General features: G+C 36.6%; 1 protein-coding gene across 1 annotated transcript in view; it reads right to left on the bottom strand.

Moving 5' to 3' along the window:
- PEX7 (peroxisomal biogenesis factor 7) overlaps window positions 1-17,873 on the bottom strand; it is a 75,602-nt gene that overhangs the window by 5,320 nt on the left and 52,409 nt on the right. Inside the window, exon 9 of the mRNA XM_052645790.1 lies at window positions 13,165-13,264. Coding sequence (XP_052501750.1) covers window positions 13,165-13,264 — 100 coding nt within the window. The remainder of the gene's footprint in view (window positions 1-13,164; window positions 13,265-17,873) is intronic.

Raw genomic sequence — 17,873 nt, 5'->3', positions numbered from 1 at the left:
GCACTTTACTAAGCTAACAACAAGGCTCCAGATTCTCTAAGAGAGGCAATGTAGAGATGAGACTTCCTGATAAAGAAAAGTGACCATGAGGTCACTGGGGGTCCGCAGTGGGGTGCTCATTAATTACCATCACAACCCCAATGGCCTTGAAGGGCCTGCTTCCCACGTAGTTCTATAAATTAGGGTAAACAGGGCTTTTTCTTAAAGTCCCATGCTACCTACCTGAAGCCAGCCTAAAAGACTTTGCTAAAAATTAGGGTTAACAGAAAGACCAAAAAATAAGGAAGTAAATCAGATGACATGGTAATAAATACTCTTGTTTTACTGGATGAGATCCACCCTCTGCAGTAGCTTGTCAAATACATCAAGAAATCTTTCCCAGCCCCCGTCCCGCTTCTCCATGGCAAAGCCATCTTTCCCTCCCATCCCCAGGAATTCACTCCTGGACATGGAGACTCCTTCAAGGCCAGACGACTCATGACAGAGAATGAGAAGACAGTAACAGGATATCTCCTTTCTCATCTACCGAAGATCCTCTTTCTCCGTTTCAGGCTCCTATATGAGGACTCATTTCTTTGCCCGTTACCTTGCTGTCAGGAAAAACTGTGAAAGATTGCAGTGAGCAGATAGACTGCTACGTGTTCTTTCAGTGGAATGCTGGCATTGTTCTAGAGTCTCACAGGATTACTGCAATCTATAGGGGTCATATGTCTTCCACTGGCTCTGACTGGATTATTTTACAACTCTAAAGTTATAGAAAACTGACAGTAATCAAATGATTCTCAGCCATTAAAACTGCAAATGAAGGCTGTCCTATAGAGACACAATCGATGCCTTGTCCTGTCTCCTAAGAGATGATTCTAATCACTGTGTTACTGCCCATGGATACTGACTAGTTCTGCATCTATCAGTAAATCCATTCTCACATTTATCAGCTGTCTATATGTGTTTGTTCTTTGGTTCCTTTGAGCTAGCTGTAAAATCCTTCACAAGTTACAAAAGGTCTTTGACACATGTTCATATTATACTTGTATGAGAACCATGACGGCCATATTGAAAATTATCCTTGAATATGGCCACAGAAAAAACCATTTCATTAAAAGAACAAACATGAAATGGGAATACGGGGCTGATAATCACCTAGAAAAAGGAGGCTAAGAATAATTGCTAAAATGGGGTATGAAATTGACTCTATCTACACATTCTGGCAGCAAAGGTGAAAAAGGCAAACAATAATATAAGATATACAAATATAGTGAATTTACCAGTTCATCAGGGGAGATAGTTTTTTTGTAGAACTTGACGATAAGAGAAATATATAACAGACCCCTGTTACAAAAAGCAATATAATGCCAAAAGAGTAGATTTAAAAGAAATAAAAAGTCATTCTTCATATGGCTGTTTAAAAAATAAACATCTCAATCCTCAAATAAGACAAAAGTACACTGTTAAACTTTAGTTTCCTAGAGGCATTTCTACTGTGCAGTGGTCTCAAGCTTTGGCGTACATTAGAATAGCTTCCCAGGTAAAGAATCTGCCTGCCAGTGCAAGAGATGCAAGAAACATGGATTCAATCCCTGGGTCAGGAAGATCCCCTGGAGTAGGAAACAGCAACTCACTCCAGTATTCTTCCCGGAAAATCCCATAGACACAGAAGCCTGGCAGGCTACAGTCCATGGGGTCGCATAGAGTCAGACACAACTAAATGACTGAACTGAACTGAAAATCTGTGGATGAGGGACCCATGGTACAGAAGGTTTACTCTATATCAATTAACTAGGCTTCTGTCCTGTGCACTAACCTGGACTTCTGAGGAAGTCCTTTATATGCAAGAATTTTTGGTTATCGACTAAAAGGAAATTTAGCATCATTGAAAAAATCTTTTAAAGGAAGATTTCTCTTCCGATCTTGAGGAAAAAGAAGAGGTTGATTTGCCACTAATAAAATGGAAAACACCTTGTGCCATATTTTTACATTTCTATTTAGAATCTAAGTTTCAAATCTGGTAGGTTGATATGTGATGGGAAGACAGTGAGTTGTGAGGAGGACTAAGAAAGAAGACACATTGAACTATCTTTAAAGAAAATCACTAGGCTTACACCTGAAGCATTCTTAACCAAAAGTTTATGTAGCTTCCAGACCTATTCTCCATAAGCAAGAATGCAAAATTTCTACTTGAACACATTAGAAAATTCTATTACTCATTTAAACTATGGTGAATAACTATTTTTATATTACTTATTTTATTTTAGATTTGTACCCTGGTGAGTTCTAAATGGGTTAGAACAGTTTATAGATAAACCCACAGAGCCAAATAAAGTAAATACAGATTTTAAAATATCTGTTCTAAAGGGAACAAATGGAGCAAAATCTTTCAGGTGTCAAAGCTAATCATATTATGACACCTGCATAATAAATTGGGCTCTTTGCTTTACAATAACTATGGAGAAAAGGAAAGTATTCTGGGTAATATAGCTTCTGTTTTCTAACAACATTCACATAATGATGGAAACACTTTTGTACAAGTACACCTAAACAGGATTTTTTTTTAGAGTCATTGATTATGTGTCTTGGCAAAATCTGGGAATTATACCCACTATCTTATAATAACCTATAATAGGATATAATCTGCAAAAATACTGAACCACTATGCTATATACCTGAAACTAACACAACGTTGTAAATCAGCTATACATCAGCAACAAAGAAAGAACAGATGAAGAACTAAAAAGTTCTAGCTTAAAGGCAACTAAATACATTGTAAGTCCTCTGATAAAACCCTCAATCTTTTTTTTTTAAATTTTTTATTTTTACTTTATTTTACTTTACAATACTGTATTGGTTTTGGCATACATTGACATGAATCCGCCACGGGTGTACATGAGCTCCCAAACATGAACCCCCCTCCCACCCTTAATCTTTTAAGAGAGGCTTTTTCTGACTCCTGACTCCCATCTAGGGTTTCTGAAGGCTGGCTGCCAAGGCCTACCTTGTCTGACCCTCTCCTCTGAAGGTGAGTGTGCAGGTTGACACAGTAGCATAGGCTGAGCCTCCAGGCTCTGCATTTTCTGCCCGAGGATATTCAAGTGGAGAACTATTTCTTACCTTGCAAGCTCCCACTGTTGTACATTTCATCCCTATGTCCTCTAAACTTCCTTTAATCTGAGATCAAAACACCAACCTTTTCAATAAAACCCAGAATTATCAACATAATAGGAAAAATGGCTTGTTAGAATATTTTATATTTGTTTAATGTAAAATTGGCAGAAAAGATTAATCTTTTTCATTATTATTTTCAAAAGCTCCTATCTTCTAGGGTAGTGAAAAATAACCAGTAAGATAAGAGCCCATACGAACGTCTGTTTTTTGTTAGTTCAATTTTACTTTGAACAGCGCATTTGATATTTGTAATTTTAAGAGTAAGCACATTAATTAGAAATATGAATTTCTTGATATTATCCTAGCATGTCAATTTCTTTAAAACAAGTAAGGAAGCATTCTTGAAAAACAGAATAGAAACTTATTATCTATCGAAAAAGTCTATTAATTTCTGAATTCAGCTATAGCATATACATCATGACATCATACATGGAATGCTTGAGAGCAACTGTATTAAATATTTACCATTTTCTATGTGTAAAATACTGGGCTAAGTTCCACAGTAGACCCAAGGATATTAAAAACAAATTCAGTCAATAAGGAGTTTATAATAAAAATTTGGTGGATCAAGTAAGACTTGTTATAAAGCATCATCAATAATAATGATCCTATAAATGCAAATTTTGGAAAACATTATAATAAAAACATCAGACTTTATATACATGTGTAATTTAGAAATGATTTATATTCCTAGTTTATCAATGTTCTCCATTTTACTAAAATGTTCTACACATGCCATTGATAAGGTAATGTATTTCAACTGGTTTAATACGGCTGTTAATATAACAAAGACATCCTATAGACCCATTAAAAGGTTTACTTTGCTGACAAGTTTTCCATTTCTTATTTATCATTATACTCTTTCCTCTCAATTTTGTGCACAATTGTTTTTGCCCTTGGGAAATCTGTTTGCTGCTGCTTCTAAGTCGCTTCAGTCATGTCCAACTCTGTGCGACCCCATAGATGGCAGCCCACCAGGCTCCCCTGTCCCTGGGATTCTCCAGGCAAGAACACTGGAGTGGGTTGCCATTTCCTTCTCCAATGCATGAAAGTGAAAAGTGAAAGTGAAGTCGTTCAGTCGTCTCCGACTCTTAGCGACCTCATGGACTGCAGTCTACCAGGCTCCTCCATCCACGGGATTTTCCAGGCAAGAGTACTGGAGTGGGGTGCCATTTCCTTCTCTGGGGAAACTTGTTTAATCTACTGTAATTATCTGTATGACATATACAGATACTTGTATATCTTTAGCAAAAACGGACAAGAGAAATAAGCAGAGGAATGTAAAGAAAATGATAGAAATCACGGAGAGTCAACTCTAAATTTTAAAAAGCAGTGCAGACAGTATGTTGCAATGTATTTAACTACAGACTAAAGAAAACATGTCTTATTTACTCAACCAGCTTCCCAAAGGAAGTGACTGCAGAGAAGAATGTGGTTTATTATGTTAATCAGTATGGGGTTTAAGTAAAGGTAAGAAAAGTATTGACTAGTATACTAAAAAAAGGGTCTTTTCATGCATCCACTCATTCATTCATTCAACATTTATTCATTACCTACATATCAAGGAGTTTATGTAACTTCCGGCAAGGGGCTGGCACTCAAATATCTACTGAAGCAAAAAAAGGGAAAGGAGAGAAAGGAGAGAAGACTTTGGCCAGGACTTGGAAAGGCAGAGATACTTTGCACAAGCAGAAGTGGAGGACAGAGAGGGAAACAGTGGCAAACACATGGAGATAACAAGTAATAAATTATAATTGCTATAAAATGGGAGATTACATAGGATAATGAGAAGTTAAATAAGACAGCAATCTTGAAAGTAAGATTAATAGCTCAGACTATTCTGGAGGTAACAGGCTGCCTCTTGAAAGGTTTCTGAGAGGACGTGATGAAGAGGACAATTTAACTACGTTGATTTGTAAATTAAAACTAGTACGTAACTAGTATGGCAGACAGTTAATGGTCAGAGTCCTTAAAGAGCAGTCACAGGAATGGCTGACCATGTGTTCCAGACAAGAAAGATCTATTAGGAGGCAAATGCAGTATCTTTTATAAGATGAGGAAGATAGCCGCCCGCCCACCCCACCCCCCACCCCCGCCACAAAGAGAGTATTCTGCTGCAAGAAGATGATGTGTCTGTTCATTTATTCCAGTCATTTTTTAAGGTCCCTTAGTAAAGGTATATAATTTTCTTTATCTAGAGTCCTGCACATTTAAAACCTTTTATTCTTCTATGTATCATACATACCACATACACAGTTGTTGCCATGTAAAAGTAATTTTCCTATTTTACTCTTTAAGTGATGATTATGCATATCCACATGGCATTCTTTTTATATATTTTATGGCTTTTTATTGAACTCATTATTTTTAATGGGTTTAAAATTGAGGTTCTTAGATTATAATACTTGACAACTGTACGAAGTACAAAGATAAAATTTTCTACCGTTTAAAATTTTTCTACCTTTTATATTCTGTTTTGTTTTCTCCTATTACTAACTGGTGACAATTTTAGAACCATGTTGACTAACAGTAATAATGGTGGCAAATCTCATCTTGTTCTTGCCTTCAATGGGGCCATTGATATATTTAAGGTCAAGGATTAAGAAAAATCAGATTTGCATAACGCAGAGCTCTGCCAATAAGCAGCACTGAGAAATCAATGGAATGATGGAAAGAGCTTAGAGACCAGTTAGGAGATGCAGTCATCCATGGCAGTTCAGTTCAGTTCAGTCGCTCAGTCGTGTCCGACTCTTTGTGACCCCACGAATTGCAGCACGCCAGGCCTCCCTGTCCATCAGCAACTCCCGCAGTACACTCAGACTCATGTCCATCGAGTCAGTGATACCATCCAGCCATCTCATCCTCTGTCGTCCCCTTCTCCTCCTGCCCCCAATCCCTCCCAGCAGCAGAGTCTTTTCCAATGAGTCAACTCTTCGCATGAGATGGCCAAAGTATTGGAGTTTCAGCTTCAGCATCATTCCTTCCGAAGAAATCCCAGGGCTGATCTCTTTCAGAATGGACTGGTTGGATCTCCTTGCAGTCCAAGGGACTCTCAAGAGTCCTCTCCAACACCACAGTTCAAAAGCATCAATTCTTCAGCACTCACCCTCTTCACAGTCCAACTCTCACATCCATACATGACCACTGGAAAAACGATAGCCTTGACTAGACGGACCCTTGCTGGCAAAGTAATGTCTCTGCTTTTGAATATACTGTCTAGGTTGGTCATAACTTTTCTTCCAAGGAGTAAGGATCTTTTAATTTCATGGCTGCAGTCACCATCTGCAGTGATTTTGGAGCCCCTCAAATTAAAGTCTGACACTGTTTCCACTGTTTCCCCATCTATTTCCCGTGAAGTGATGGGAAGATGTCCTTTTCATTATAGGGGACTGGATGCAAAAGTAGGAAGTCAAGAAATACCTAGAGTAACAGGAAAATTTGGCCTTGGAATACGGAATGAAGCAGGGCAAAGTAATAGAGTTTTGCCAAGAAAATGCACTGGTCATAGCAAACACCCTCTTCCAACAACACAAGAGAAGACTCTACACATGGACATCACCAGATGGTCAACACAGAAATCAGACTGATTATATTCTTTGCAGCCAAAGATGGAGAAGCTCTATATAGTCAGCATAAACAAGACCAGGAGCTGACTGTGGCTCAGATCATGAATTCCTTATTGCCAAATTCAGACTGAAATTGAAGAAAGTAGGGAAAACCACTAGATCATTCAGGTATGACCTAAATCAAATCCCTTATGATTATACATGGCAGAGATACTAATAAATGCTTATCTAAGGCAGCAGAGCTGGAAGAGTATGGCCCACATTTCAGAAATATTGCTAAGGAAAAATCCATAAGCTTGATGCCCACTGAATTTTAGGAGTGCAAAGAGAAACAAGAAAACTAGGATGGTTTCCCAGGTCTTGAGTCTGGCTCCAAGATGCAACATTAGGAATATTGAAAGAAAAGTAATGAAACATCTGTTGAGATCACACAGCAAAAGCAATTGGATAAATAGGTCAAGCATCACTGACATATAATTAAAGTCCAGCTTAAAGAAGAAGGTGTGTAAAAGTAAGAGAACTAACACTTGTATATTGGAGAACACCTGCTTTTGGAAGGATGGTAAGGAAGAAACTGGCATAGGAGATGGAGATATTTAGCAAAGAAGTAAGGAACAACTGGTTAGCATGGTTTACATGAAAGCAACAGGAGGGGAAGATTTTTCTTTTATAAAAATTATATAGCTAAAAAAAGAAAAGTCCGAGAAAAGGCTAACTTGGTTTTCAGAAGCTTTTACTGGTGACCTTTTGGGGCTTAACTTCAATTGAATGATGAAAGGGAGACGGGTACAGGGGCTAAAAAGAGAGTGTTGACTTTGAGAAGTAAAAGCAACAGTTAAGCTACTAATTCTTGATGTCTAATAATAGAAGAGAAACTAAATTTACTGGTAGGGAGGTAAGACAGTGGGGTCAAGAGAGTTTTGAAAATAGAGAAAAGAACTGACTGGAAATCTACAACAAAAACAAAATCCCACAGTGGATCATTGAGGAAGCAAAGATCTAAATGAAAAAGCCAGTGAGAAAATTAGGAACCTAATGGAAAGGGGAAAAAAACAGAGCTGAACATAAATATTTTGAGGTCACAGAACTGAAAGAAGACATTCATTCTTGTCTATTTATACAATAAGGTAGGAGGTAAGGACAATGTTCAGAGTGTTAATGATGTCACAGAAGGCTGAGGGAAGATATTGTGGAGAATGGGCTGGAAAATCAAAAAGACTTCAGAGGCAAGTTGAGTAGGACCAAGAGCCTAAATGAAGTTTTTCTGAAACAGTAATTTGCTGTGTGCTGTCACCATTTTTGCTTGTTTTTTAAGAAGCAATGCACCATAGTCTAGAGAAAGAGAAATGAGTAAGAGAGTGAATGACTGATTCAGGAAGGGAACCCAGAAACAGCAGAGGCTAAGGTGGGAACAATTCAGAACCTCTCATTGCAAGGGGTGTTCATGGAGTGCAGGGGGCAACAGAAACACGATTACAGCAAGATCCCGCAGAGCTGGGCCAGGGGAAGGTTTTGTGGCTGGGGGAAAACAAGCAGTTGTTATACAATTTTAAGTTAAATGGTACACAATTATGAAAGCCTCAAAGAGGCAACAACAGAGCCTAATGCCTGAGAACACTGGGTGCTTCTGGCACCTGTTCTTTTCAACTCTAAAGCCAGTCTATGACAAAAGCACAAAATACCACCTCAGACTAAAGCTGAACAGGACATGTACATCCCATCTACCAGCAATGCTAGTTGTCTTCTAAAATCTGATTTTCCAATCTCATACTGAGAATTTTAAAATATTTTATCTACTGTCAACGTTTAAACTTGGTATCTTTGATTGTAGGAATAGGGATCTCAATCAAAACATGAGCTGAATGTTTTAATGATAGCCTAATATTTCTGTTGTTTTCTTATTATTTTATTTTAACTGAGATAGAACTGACATGTTAACATCAGTTGCAGGTATACAGCATAATGATTATATATATATATATATATATATATATATATATATATCTTATACATATATATACACATACACACAGAGAACCAAATCTAAGCATCTTTCACCAACCCCAAATGAAAATACACAAAATTTCTTCTGCTTTATTTTAAGGAAAAATCTTGCTTCCCTGGTGGTTCAGACGGTAAAGAATCTGCCTGCAATCCCATAGACGGAGCCTGGTGGGCTACAGTCCCTGGGGTAGCAAAGAGCTGGACACACCTGAGCAACTAACACTTTCACTTTCACACTCTATATAAAGTACCTAAATGTTCCTATCATGGATAGACTAGGAAATTCACTCATTAAAGATTATGATTACTAAGTATTGATATTTTGGAGTCCCAGAAGATAAATGCATACATGTGATAAAATCACAACAATGAAAAACATGTACACAAAGTGACCGGAAGAGTATTTACCTTTGGGAAGGAGAGGTGGAGTGAGATTTGGAAGGAAGCATGACTAGGCTTTTTGGGATGCTGGTAGTGTGTTCCATACTTAACCTAAATGGTTGTTACACAAGTGTAGTTACTTCTTGGCAACTTACTGAATTACACACTTAAAATATGTGTGTTTCCCAATGTATGTATTACACTTCAAATAAAAATTCCTGGAAAAAGGCTGAAAAGAACTAAGTTAATATGGTATAATACAGATTCTTTCTAGAGTGGCAAAACCATGGATAATCTTTATCCTTTCTTCTAAATATAACTTCTCAATTTCATCAAAGGAAAAACAATATATTCATTAAACACATAAATGAGGTATCTTGGAATGAACTAGTAATGTCTGCTTTTTAAAAGAGAAATAACTATCTTCCAAATGCATAAATACCCAGCTTATAAATACTAAACTAAGTATCAATGAGCAGAATCGATACTGAAGAGACAAAGTCAGGGATTCTAAAAATACATTAATACAGAAAATTCCAATTATACCAATGGACGTATATTACAGGTCTAGAATCATTAGCCTAAAAACAGAAAAAAAAGTTTCCAATTTAGAAATAATAAGGGTAAGAGAAAAAAGAGAAAATGCCAGGACTATACAAATCAAGATCAGAGGGAAAGAATTCAAAGAAAAATGTTCTGAAGTGAAAGATGATTTCAGCCTGGTTAACAAGAGGCCATGGAGTATTTCCTAGCAATTATCCTTAAAGAATGACTTATTTGCCAAGTTTTAAACTTTTAAAGACAAGACCTTATTATACTCAGTCAAAAAGAAAGGAGGTTATAATACAAGAATGTCTTTGGATCTCATTTTTCAGATCTCTAAGAAGGGAGAAGCTAAAAGGAAAATTATAAATACAAGAAAAATCTCTTTTAAGACAGGGAATATATTAAAGCATGGAAGCCCAAAAGTACGTCAGCAAAGTCTTATAGCTGTTAGAATCAACACAAGAGATAACAAGTTTTCGAAAGATTGAAAGGTACTCTCTAAGAGGTGGGAAAAAAATACTTTCTAAGAGAATAAATTATGAACAAAGAGTGAAATTAAATTAACATGCAATCAGTAATCTCGAATACATATATATGAGAATAAAGGATAAATATATGTTAAAAATAACTTAAACTACCAACAAAAGGTTAATGTGGTAGATTTAAAATGGTTACAAATTCTTTGCAGCTACTCCCAACAAGAGGTGGAGTCTCTCTGTCACTCTGAATCTGACCTGGCCTTGTAACTTGCTTTGCAACAGAAGGAATATTGTATGACTTTGAAGTCCAGTCCTGAAGACACCTTGCTATCACCCTCCTGGAAATCTACAACTGCTAGGTTAAGAAGCCTGGACTCATCTGGAAACACATGGCTCAGAAGAAAACCAGTGCTATCCTCTATGTATTTATGTGAAGCCATCTTACGTAGCCCTGGTTAAGTCACTAGATGACTGGAGTCATCTGAGTGACCCCAGGTGAGATCAATAAAGGAACTACTTGGCTGAGTCTGGTGTAAACTGTTGAATCACAGAATTAATTGTAAGCAAAGAAAATTGTTCTTTGAACTACTAGGTTGTAAGGAAGTTTGTTATATAGCAAAAGATAACTGAGATAAGTGAGAGAAAGACAGGGAAGTGAACTAAGAACTTGATGCTTATTTCCCCTAGAAAGGAGTTTAATGTTACTTGGTAAAACTATACATTAATAATATAAATAAAACAAATGCTTGCATTAAAATGGGATTTTAGATATGCTCTTTTAAAAAAAATGTTGGTTTTAAAAAAACTTAGTTTGAAAGGAAAGTTTAAAGTCTAAGACAGAATATAAATAAAATAAAGGGAAAAAGATAAATTTACAAGAAGAAGAAAAGTATAAACTAATCACTGAAAATGTTAAATCATATGAAACATCTAACAATTTATTCTGAATCTTTCCATCTTTCCATCTCTCGTCATACCTATGGTTTGTTCTCCCACTACAGCCAGAACGATCTTTGAAAACACAAATCACTGGACAGCCAAAGGCAGTAAGAATGAAACTGGACCACTATCTTACACCATAAACAAAAATGAAAATGGATTAAAGATTTGAATGTAAGACGTGAATCTGTATAACTCCTAGAAGAAAACATAGGCAGTAAGCTCCTTGACACTGGTCCTAGTAATAATTTTTTGGCTCTAACTCCAAAACCAGAGGCAATAAAAGCAAAAAAAAAAAAATCAAGTGGGACTACATCAGACTAAAGATTTTGCCCAGTGAAGGAAATCATCAAAAAAGAAGATAACCTACTGAGTGGGAGACTATGTTTGCAAGACATATATTTGATAAGAGGTTACTATCCAAAATATGTAAAGAACTCGTATAACTTAGCACCAAAAACAAATAATCTGATTAAAAAATAGGCAGAAGTGAATAGACATTTTTCCAAAGAAGCCATACAGGTATAACACATGAAATGGTGCTCAACGTTACTATCAGGGAAATGCAAATCAAAACCACAATGAGTATCACCTCACACCTGTGAGAATGGCTCTTAACAAAAAGACAAGAAATAATAAGTGTTGGCGAGGATGTGGAGAAAAGTGAATCTTTATATACTGTTGGTGGGAATGCAAACTGGTATAGCCACGATAGGGAAAAAAATGAGTCCTCAAAAAATTAAAAACAGAACTATTATATGATGCAGGAATTACACTTCTCGGTATCTATCTGAAGAAAGTGAAAACACCAATTTGACATTTGGCACTCTCCAAGACCTGGATGAGGACTCGCCATGCATCACGGATGCACATGTACTGCCCCAGGCCACGGGCTGGGGACTGTAGAGATGGGTCAACAGAAATATCCGAGAAGGAAAATATCTAATTTAGGGTCCCTTTTTGGGTACTGTCATGCTTCCATAGGCACATTACAACATTTTTATAAACTGGGATAGCAATGATTATTTTATTAAAAACAGCTTCTATGATAAATGTTTTTCTCAGAAAAGGAACTAGTGTATTTAAGGCACACTGTATTTACATTAAGGATCATACCATTTCACTTATCACTATTTCAATTTCTTCTCTTCTTAGATGCCACTAAGTCATTTTCAAACAGTTATTCTAATGCTAATGAGAATATTTTAACATACAATGAGAATATTTTAAACTCAGAATTATGTCTTGAATTTCTAAAATAAAAGAAACCCATGTATTCATTTAAATTTAAGAACACAGTAATGAGAAACAGAATTTGCTTTGTGTTCAACTTCTAAAAGTTATCATAAATGCATAACTACGTAGTCATACAGTAGAATTTCCACATATTATTTTGTTTCAGGTATAGGATGGTATTTTCACATAGCCTGCATTATTAAAGTATCCTATCACTCAACGTAGTCAAGTGTTTCTGATCTGAGTTTACAATTTCCAAAACTGAAGCTGCTTTATTAAAAACCTGAAGAATATTTTAAAAAGTCCTCAAGAGAACAAAAAGGGGAAAAGACGAAGTTTGGTAACTAGAAGAGTAGCCACTCTCCTCTACTTTGTCCCGCACGCGGAGCCTCTCCTCTGACCTGGCCTGAGGAGATGAAGGTGACAGGCCTGAGAGGGAGAGGGCCGGCCCACAATCTCAACTGCTCAGCGGGCAGCTGAATCCAGGAGCGCACACGCTTGACCTCCATCAGCCTCTGGGGCCGATTCTTTCTCACTCCATTCTCCCCCTGTCACCCTTTCCATTGGCAGAGGTCTACAAGCTACGCACAATAATTCGGGAGAAGTGTCCTTTTCCTCTCAGCAAAGTTAACCCTTCAAGAGGAGAAAAGTATGTCAAGTTTCTGGATACCTCTTCTTCCCTAGTATTTCAAATGCTCAAGTTTACACAGTGAAAAAGGTCAGGTTTCTTAAGTAAATGTACTTTACCTTGCCCTAAAGGCAAGAATTTTGTTCATAAAAGCAATGCATGCCACACGTAGAGCTATTTGTAAACTGTATGGGTAGGAAAAAATATGAGGAGATTGATCCATTACCTGAGTAGGACTCTGAAGACTTAAATCTAAACCACAAGTAAATTCTGTATGATGTTCCACTGTTTCAAGAAGAGGGTCAGGCTTTGAAAAGTTCCAGAATCTGTGAATACAAAGAAAAATAAATAATTTAAATATTAAAACTACAAAAAAACTTTAAGAAAAAAGATATTAAACATAGCAAAGATTTTATCAAAACAGGCTCAACCAAACATAAATGCAGAGCCCCATTACTAATCTATGTAAAAATCTAATTAAAAAAAAAAGTGTTTTCTTCTGTATATAAAAAGACAAAAATCAAATGGAATTATTAATCAATGCACTCCTGTAGAAGTTTATTGTATTCCCATTAGTATACTTTATAGGCCATAAGTTATAGTTAATTTTTTTTTAAATATTGTCCAAGGACATTTGAGATGAGAGACACTAGGCTTTTTTAGCAATTCTAAAAGCATTCATGGCTGTAAAATAAGGATATTAGAGTACATGAACTCTTAACATTTTGTGTTTTTAAATACTACTTCATTTCTCAACAAGTGACCTGAACAGATCATAGGTTTAATTTACATTTCAACAGCAATTCAAAGTCTTTAAAAAGAATCTGTTCTCTTATGAAAATGTCTGTTAATTCTGAAATTATCTCTTTTTTCTGAGGCAGGGCCTTTCTTATAGATTCCACATCAATGTAATTTCCAGAGGCAAGAAAAACTGAAATACGTTTTCCTTGGCCAAAATTAAATATTCTATTTATCCTCTATAGACTGGGAGTAGTAATGTTTATCATAATATATCTCTGATTTCTACTATACAGAGAAGAATTTTGTCCTGTTCTCAATGCACAAAATAGTACTTTATGTCTGAAGCTTTATTTGCTCATCATCTTTATTATTTGACTCTACACACACCACAAAAATGGCATATTCAGAATCACAGAGTCATACCAATTCAGCTTGCCTAATCATCTACAACATGGGACACACTGAAGGTTTAGCAGATCTCTTTGAAAGAGAGTAAATACACAGAACCAACAGTCAGTTTGTTTAACCCGGTGGTATTATTTCCCTAATAAATACAGAGTTGGTCTTATTAAGTTTGAAAAGGACTGTTGCTATGGATAATCCACTGTGGGGTACCACAGAGACAATGAATAAACAGCCCATTTATCAGATCACTGAAATCTACACAATATTTAATGAGAGTGATTTTACTTTTGAAAAATATCTTGTCCAAACAAATGAGGGTACAGGCTGCAGTCTTTCTCAGAAATTATAATAGTGGTCTCTGATGTTTTTGCATATTTGTTCATTTGGATCTAGAGACAGAATTGTACTAAAATCTAATTTTCCAGATCTTGATAATGTTTATAAGCAAAAGTAAATATATAATTGCATAATTTCATTCCTGAAACAGTTATTCACTGATTTGCATTGAGTCAATAATCAAATGATTTTGTACATACCCACTTTGTTCCAAAAATATTAAAATGGTTTTTAAAATATGCACTTAATATGGCAAAAAATATATAAGTTAAAGGAAAAGTAAGGGTATGAAAGTCAATTCAAACCTGTAATGAGACTAGTAAACAAAAACATATATTCATGAAATTGTATATACTCGACAGGAAGGACCTTGAGATGCTAAGCCTTTCAGCAGTCAAAGCAGAACAGGAGACATGACCAGGCCCTGAATTCATAGTGTCTACATCCAAATTGCTCTTGGAAATTTCAGAAGGAAATTCATCCTTGGGAATTCACATTACCTGAAGAGCATCCTCAACATTCCTTAAGGAAACACAGAGATGTTTCATGGGTTCTTCCTCATGAGTCAATAGCATCACACCAAACGGTGGTTGAGCAGAATCCCTCTATGGGAAGGTCATTTAATCCAGGTATCAGCTCTCTGACTTCATTTGAGATTTAGATTTTTTTTCAGTAGAATGAATTAAATACAAACCATAAAAAATGGTTTTAGAATTGTTTTTAAAGATAATCAGAAAAGGAGTACGTCAAGGCTGTATATTGTCACCGTGCTTATTTAACTTATATGCAGAGTACATCATGAGAAACACTGGGCTGGAGGAAGCACAAGCTGGAATCAAGATTGCCGGGAGAAGTATCAATAACCTCAGATATGAAGATAACACCACCCTTATGGCAGAAAGTGAAGAACTAAAGAGCCTCCTGATGAAAGTGAAAGAAGAGAGTGAAAAAGTTGGCTTTACGCTCAACATGTAGAAAACTAAGATCATGGCATCTGGTCCCATCACTTCATGGGAAACAGATGCGGAAACAGTGGAAACAGTGGCTGACTTTACTTTTTTGGGGGGCTCCAAAATCACTGCAGATGGTGACTGCAGCCATGAAATTAAAAGACGCTTACTCCTTGGAAGAAAAGTTATGACCAACCTAGACAGCATATCCAAAAGCAGAGACATTACTTTGTCAACAAAGGTCTGTCTAGTCAAGGCTATGGTTTTTCCAGTAGTCATGTATGGATATGCGAGTTGGACTGTAAAGAAAGCTGAGCAGCGAAGAATTGATGCTTTTGAACTGTGTTGTTGGAGAAGATGCTTGAGAGTCCCTTGGACTGCAAGGAGATCCAACCAGTCCATCCTAAAGGAGATCAGTCCTGGGTGTTCACTGGAAGGGCTGATGTTGAAGCTGCAACTCCAGCACTTTGGCCACCTCATGTGAAGAGCTGACTCATTAGAGAAGACCCTGATGCTGGGAAAGATTGAGGGCAGGAGGAGAAGGGGACAACAGAGGATGAGATGGTTGGATGGCATCACTGACTCAATGGACATGGGTTTGGGTGAACTCCAGGAGTTGCTGATGGACAGGGAGGCCTGGCGTGCTGCAGTTCTTGGGGTTGCAAATAGTCAGACACGACTGAGCGATTGAGCTGAACATGGATTTGTTTATACCCTCCTAAGAAGTTTCTGGAAAACAGTTTTTATTGTTCTTTTGTTATTTTAAGCCAGTTAAAGGATAAGGCAGCACTAAGGACAAGACAGGTGGCCTTAAGAAAATTTGGTTACTAATAAGGGCATGTGTGTGAAACCATCCAACTTTAGCTTGAACAAGTGTGACAGAGAAAGTCACACATTCAGGAGGCTGAAATTCTACTCAAAAAGTCAGTTTGAATTTGCTCTAATACACAGTTTAATGGGCGGTCATGGCCCCACCCAGTTTCACACCACAGATTCATACCATCCTAATTTTAACATAGGAGAAACTATCAAGTATTACTGTGCATTTTGCAAAACCCTCATGAAACAAAATGCATGCTAACAGTCTAAGGTTACTATTTGGTGAAAGGTCGGCTAGTCTAGTGAATGTCATGATAGCATTATTGACTATTACACCATTTCACAGCTCCAATGTAATTATGAAATTATGTAACATATAAAGTGTATATTATGGTACAAAAACAATGAGACAGTCATTCCTAGCAGAATGGCTGACTAGGTGCCTAGACCAATATTCCTACTGAATAAAATCCCAAATCCTACATAATACAGGAAAACAAACAAACACCAGAAAAACTTTATAAAAGCATCAGCAAGGAACACTCAGGTAAAAACCATGTGAACAGTGAAACCCAGAAATGGATGTGGAACAATGAAGCCAGTTTTTGCCTTGAGAGGATCTGCTAAATAGAGAGAACCCAAGCTTCAGATTTAATTAATATTAATGATTTTCACCTAATTAAAATGTCTTAACAAAAACATCAAGTTGAATACAGTAAACTGCATAAGCTAAATCGGTTGAGAAAACCAAAAGCGGAACAATGTGACTATACACTATAATTTGTTTCTTACTTGCAAATGGCTCTTTCAATAAACAACAGAAAGAAATGTATTTTTCTTCATTCCCACCCGCCAATGGCAACCACTGTTAACAGTTTGATATGTATATACTGCCAGAATTCTGTCTCCATTCATGTTGCAACAGGAAGGGGTTGCCTGTAAGGAGGAGGTGAGCTTTTCTCCAGGTTTTCTTCAATTGCAATGGAGGGAGTGGACAAGTTCTCTTCCTGCAGTCTTCCTCTGGACTCTAGGGCTCCAGAAGCTCTATACATCTCAGGACTTTCATATGCCTATCATGCCAGTAAAATTGGCTCCTTCTAATTGGGAGAAGTCAGGCCACATGTATCATTAAGTGGTCAAGTAAGACATATTATTTTTAAGTGAAATGTTTGTTTTGGTCTAGCACATATACTACTTGGTGCCTTTTTGTCTCTTTGCTGATGAAATCACTGACTCATGGGAAGTAAATACACTTGAAAGGCCTCCAACGATTAAAAATATTACAGAACTGTAGGAACATTTTTCATTTAAACTGGAGATGGAAAAAGAAAAATTCATCATAGTACAATGTCTGGGTTGAGTTTCTTTTAGCCTCTGACTCTACAGTTCATGAACACAGCAAACATGTAATACTGTGTCTAAACAAATCATCAGAATTATTTCAAAAATTAAGCCAAAATTACTTTTTACTTTATTTAAATGTAATGTGAAATCTCTATACTAATGCTTTTGAAATTTAGCCTACAGGTGAGTTCAGCAGGTTTAAAATATTTTTCAAAGTTCTTTCTTTTCCTTTTCTGTTTTCAACTTTGGAGTTATTAACTCTTTGTCTTTCCTAACTTCAAGAAAAAGATGGGGAAATGCTTTGGCAACTTTTCAGTGTCTTATATGTACATTAGTTTTA

The sequence above is a fragment of the Budorcas taxicolor genome, chromosome 9, assembly GCF_023091745.1.
Source record: "Budorcas taxicolor isolate Tak-1 chromosome 9, Takin1.1, whole genome shotgun sequence".
NCBI lineage: Eukaryota > Metazoa > Chordata > Mammalia > Artiodactyla > Bovidae > Budorcas > Budorcas taxicolor.
The sequence above is the reverse complement of the archived record's forward strand: the minus strand, read 5'-3'. Positions and strand labels throughout refer to the sequence as shown.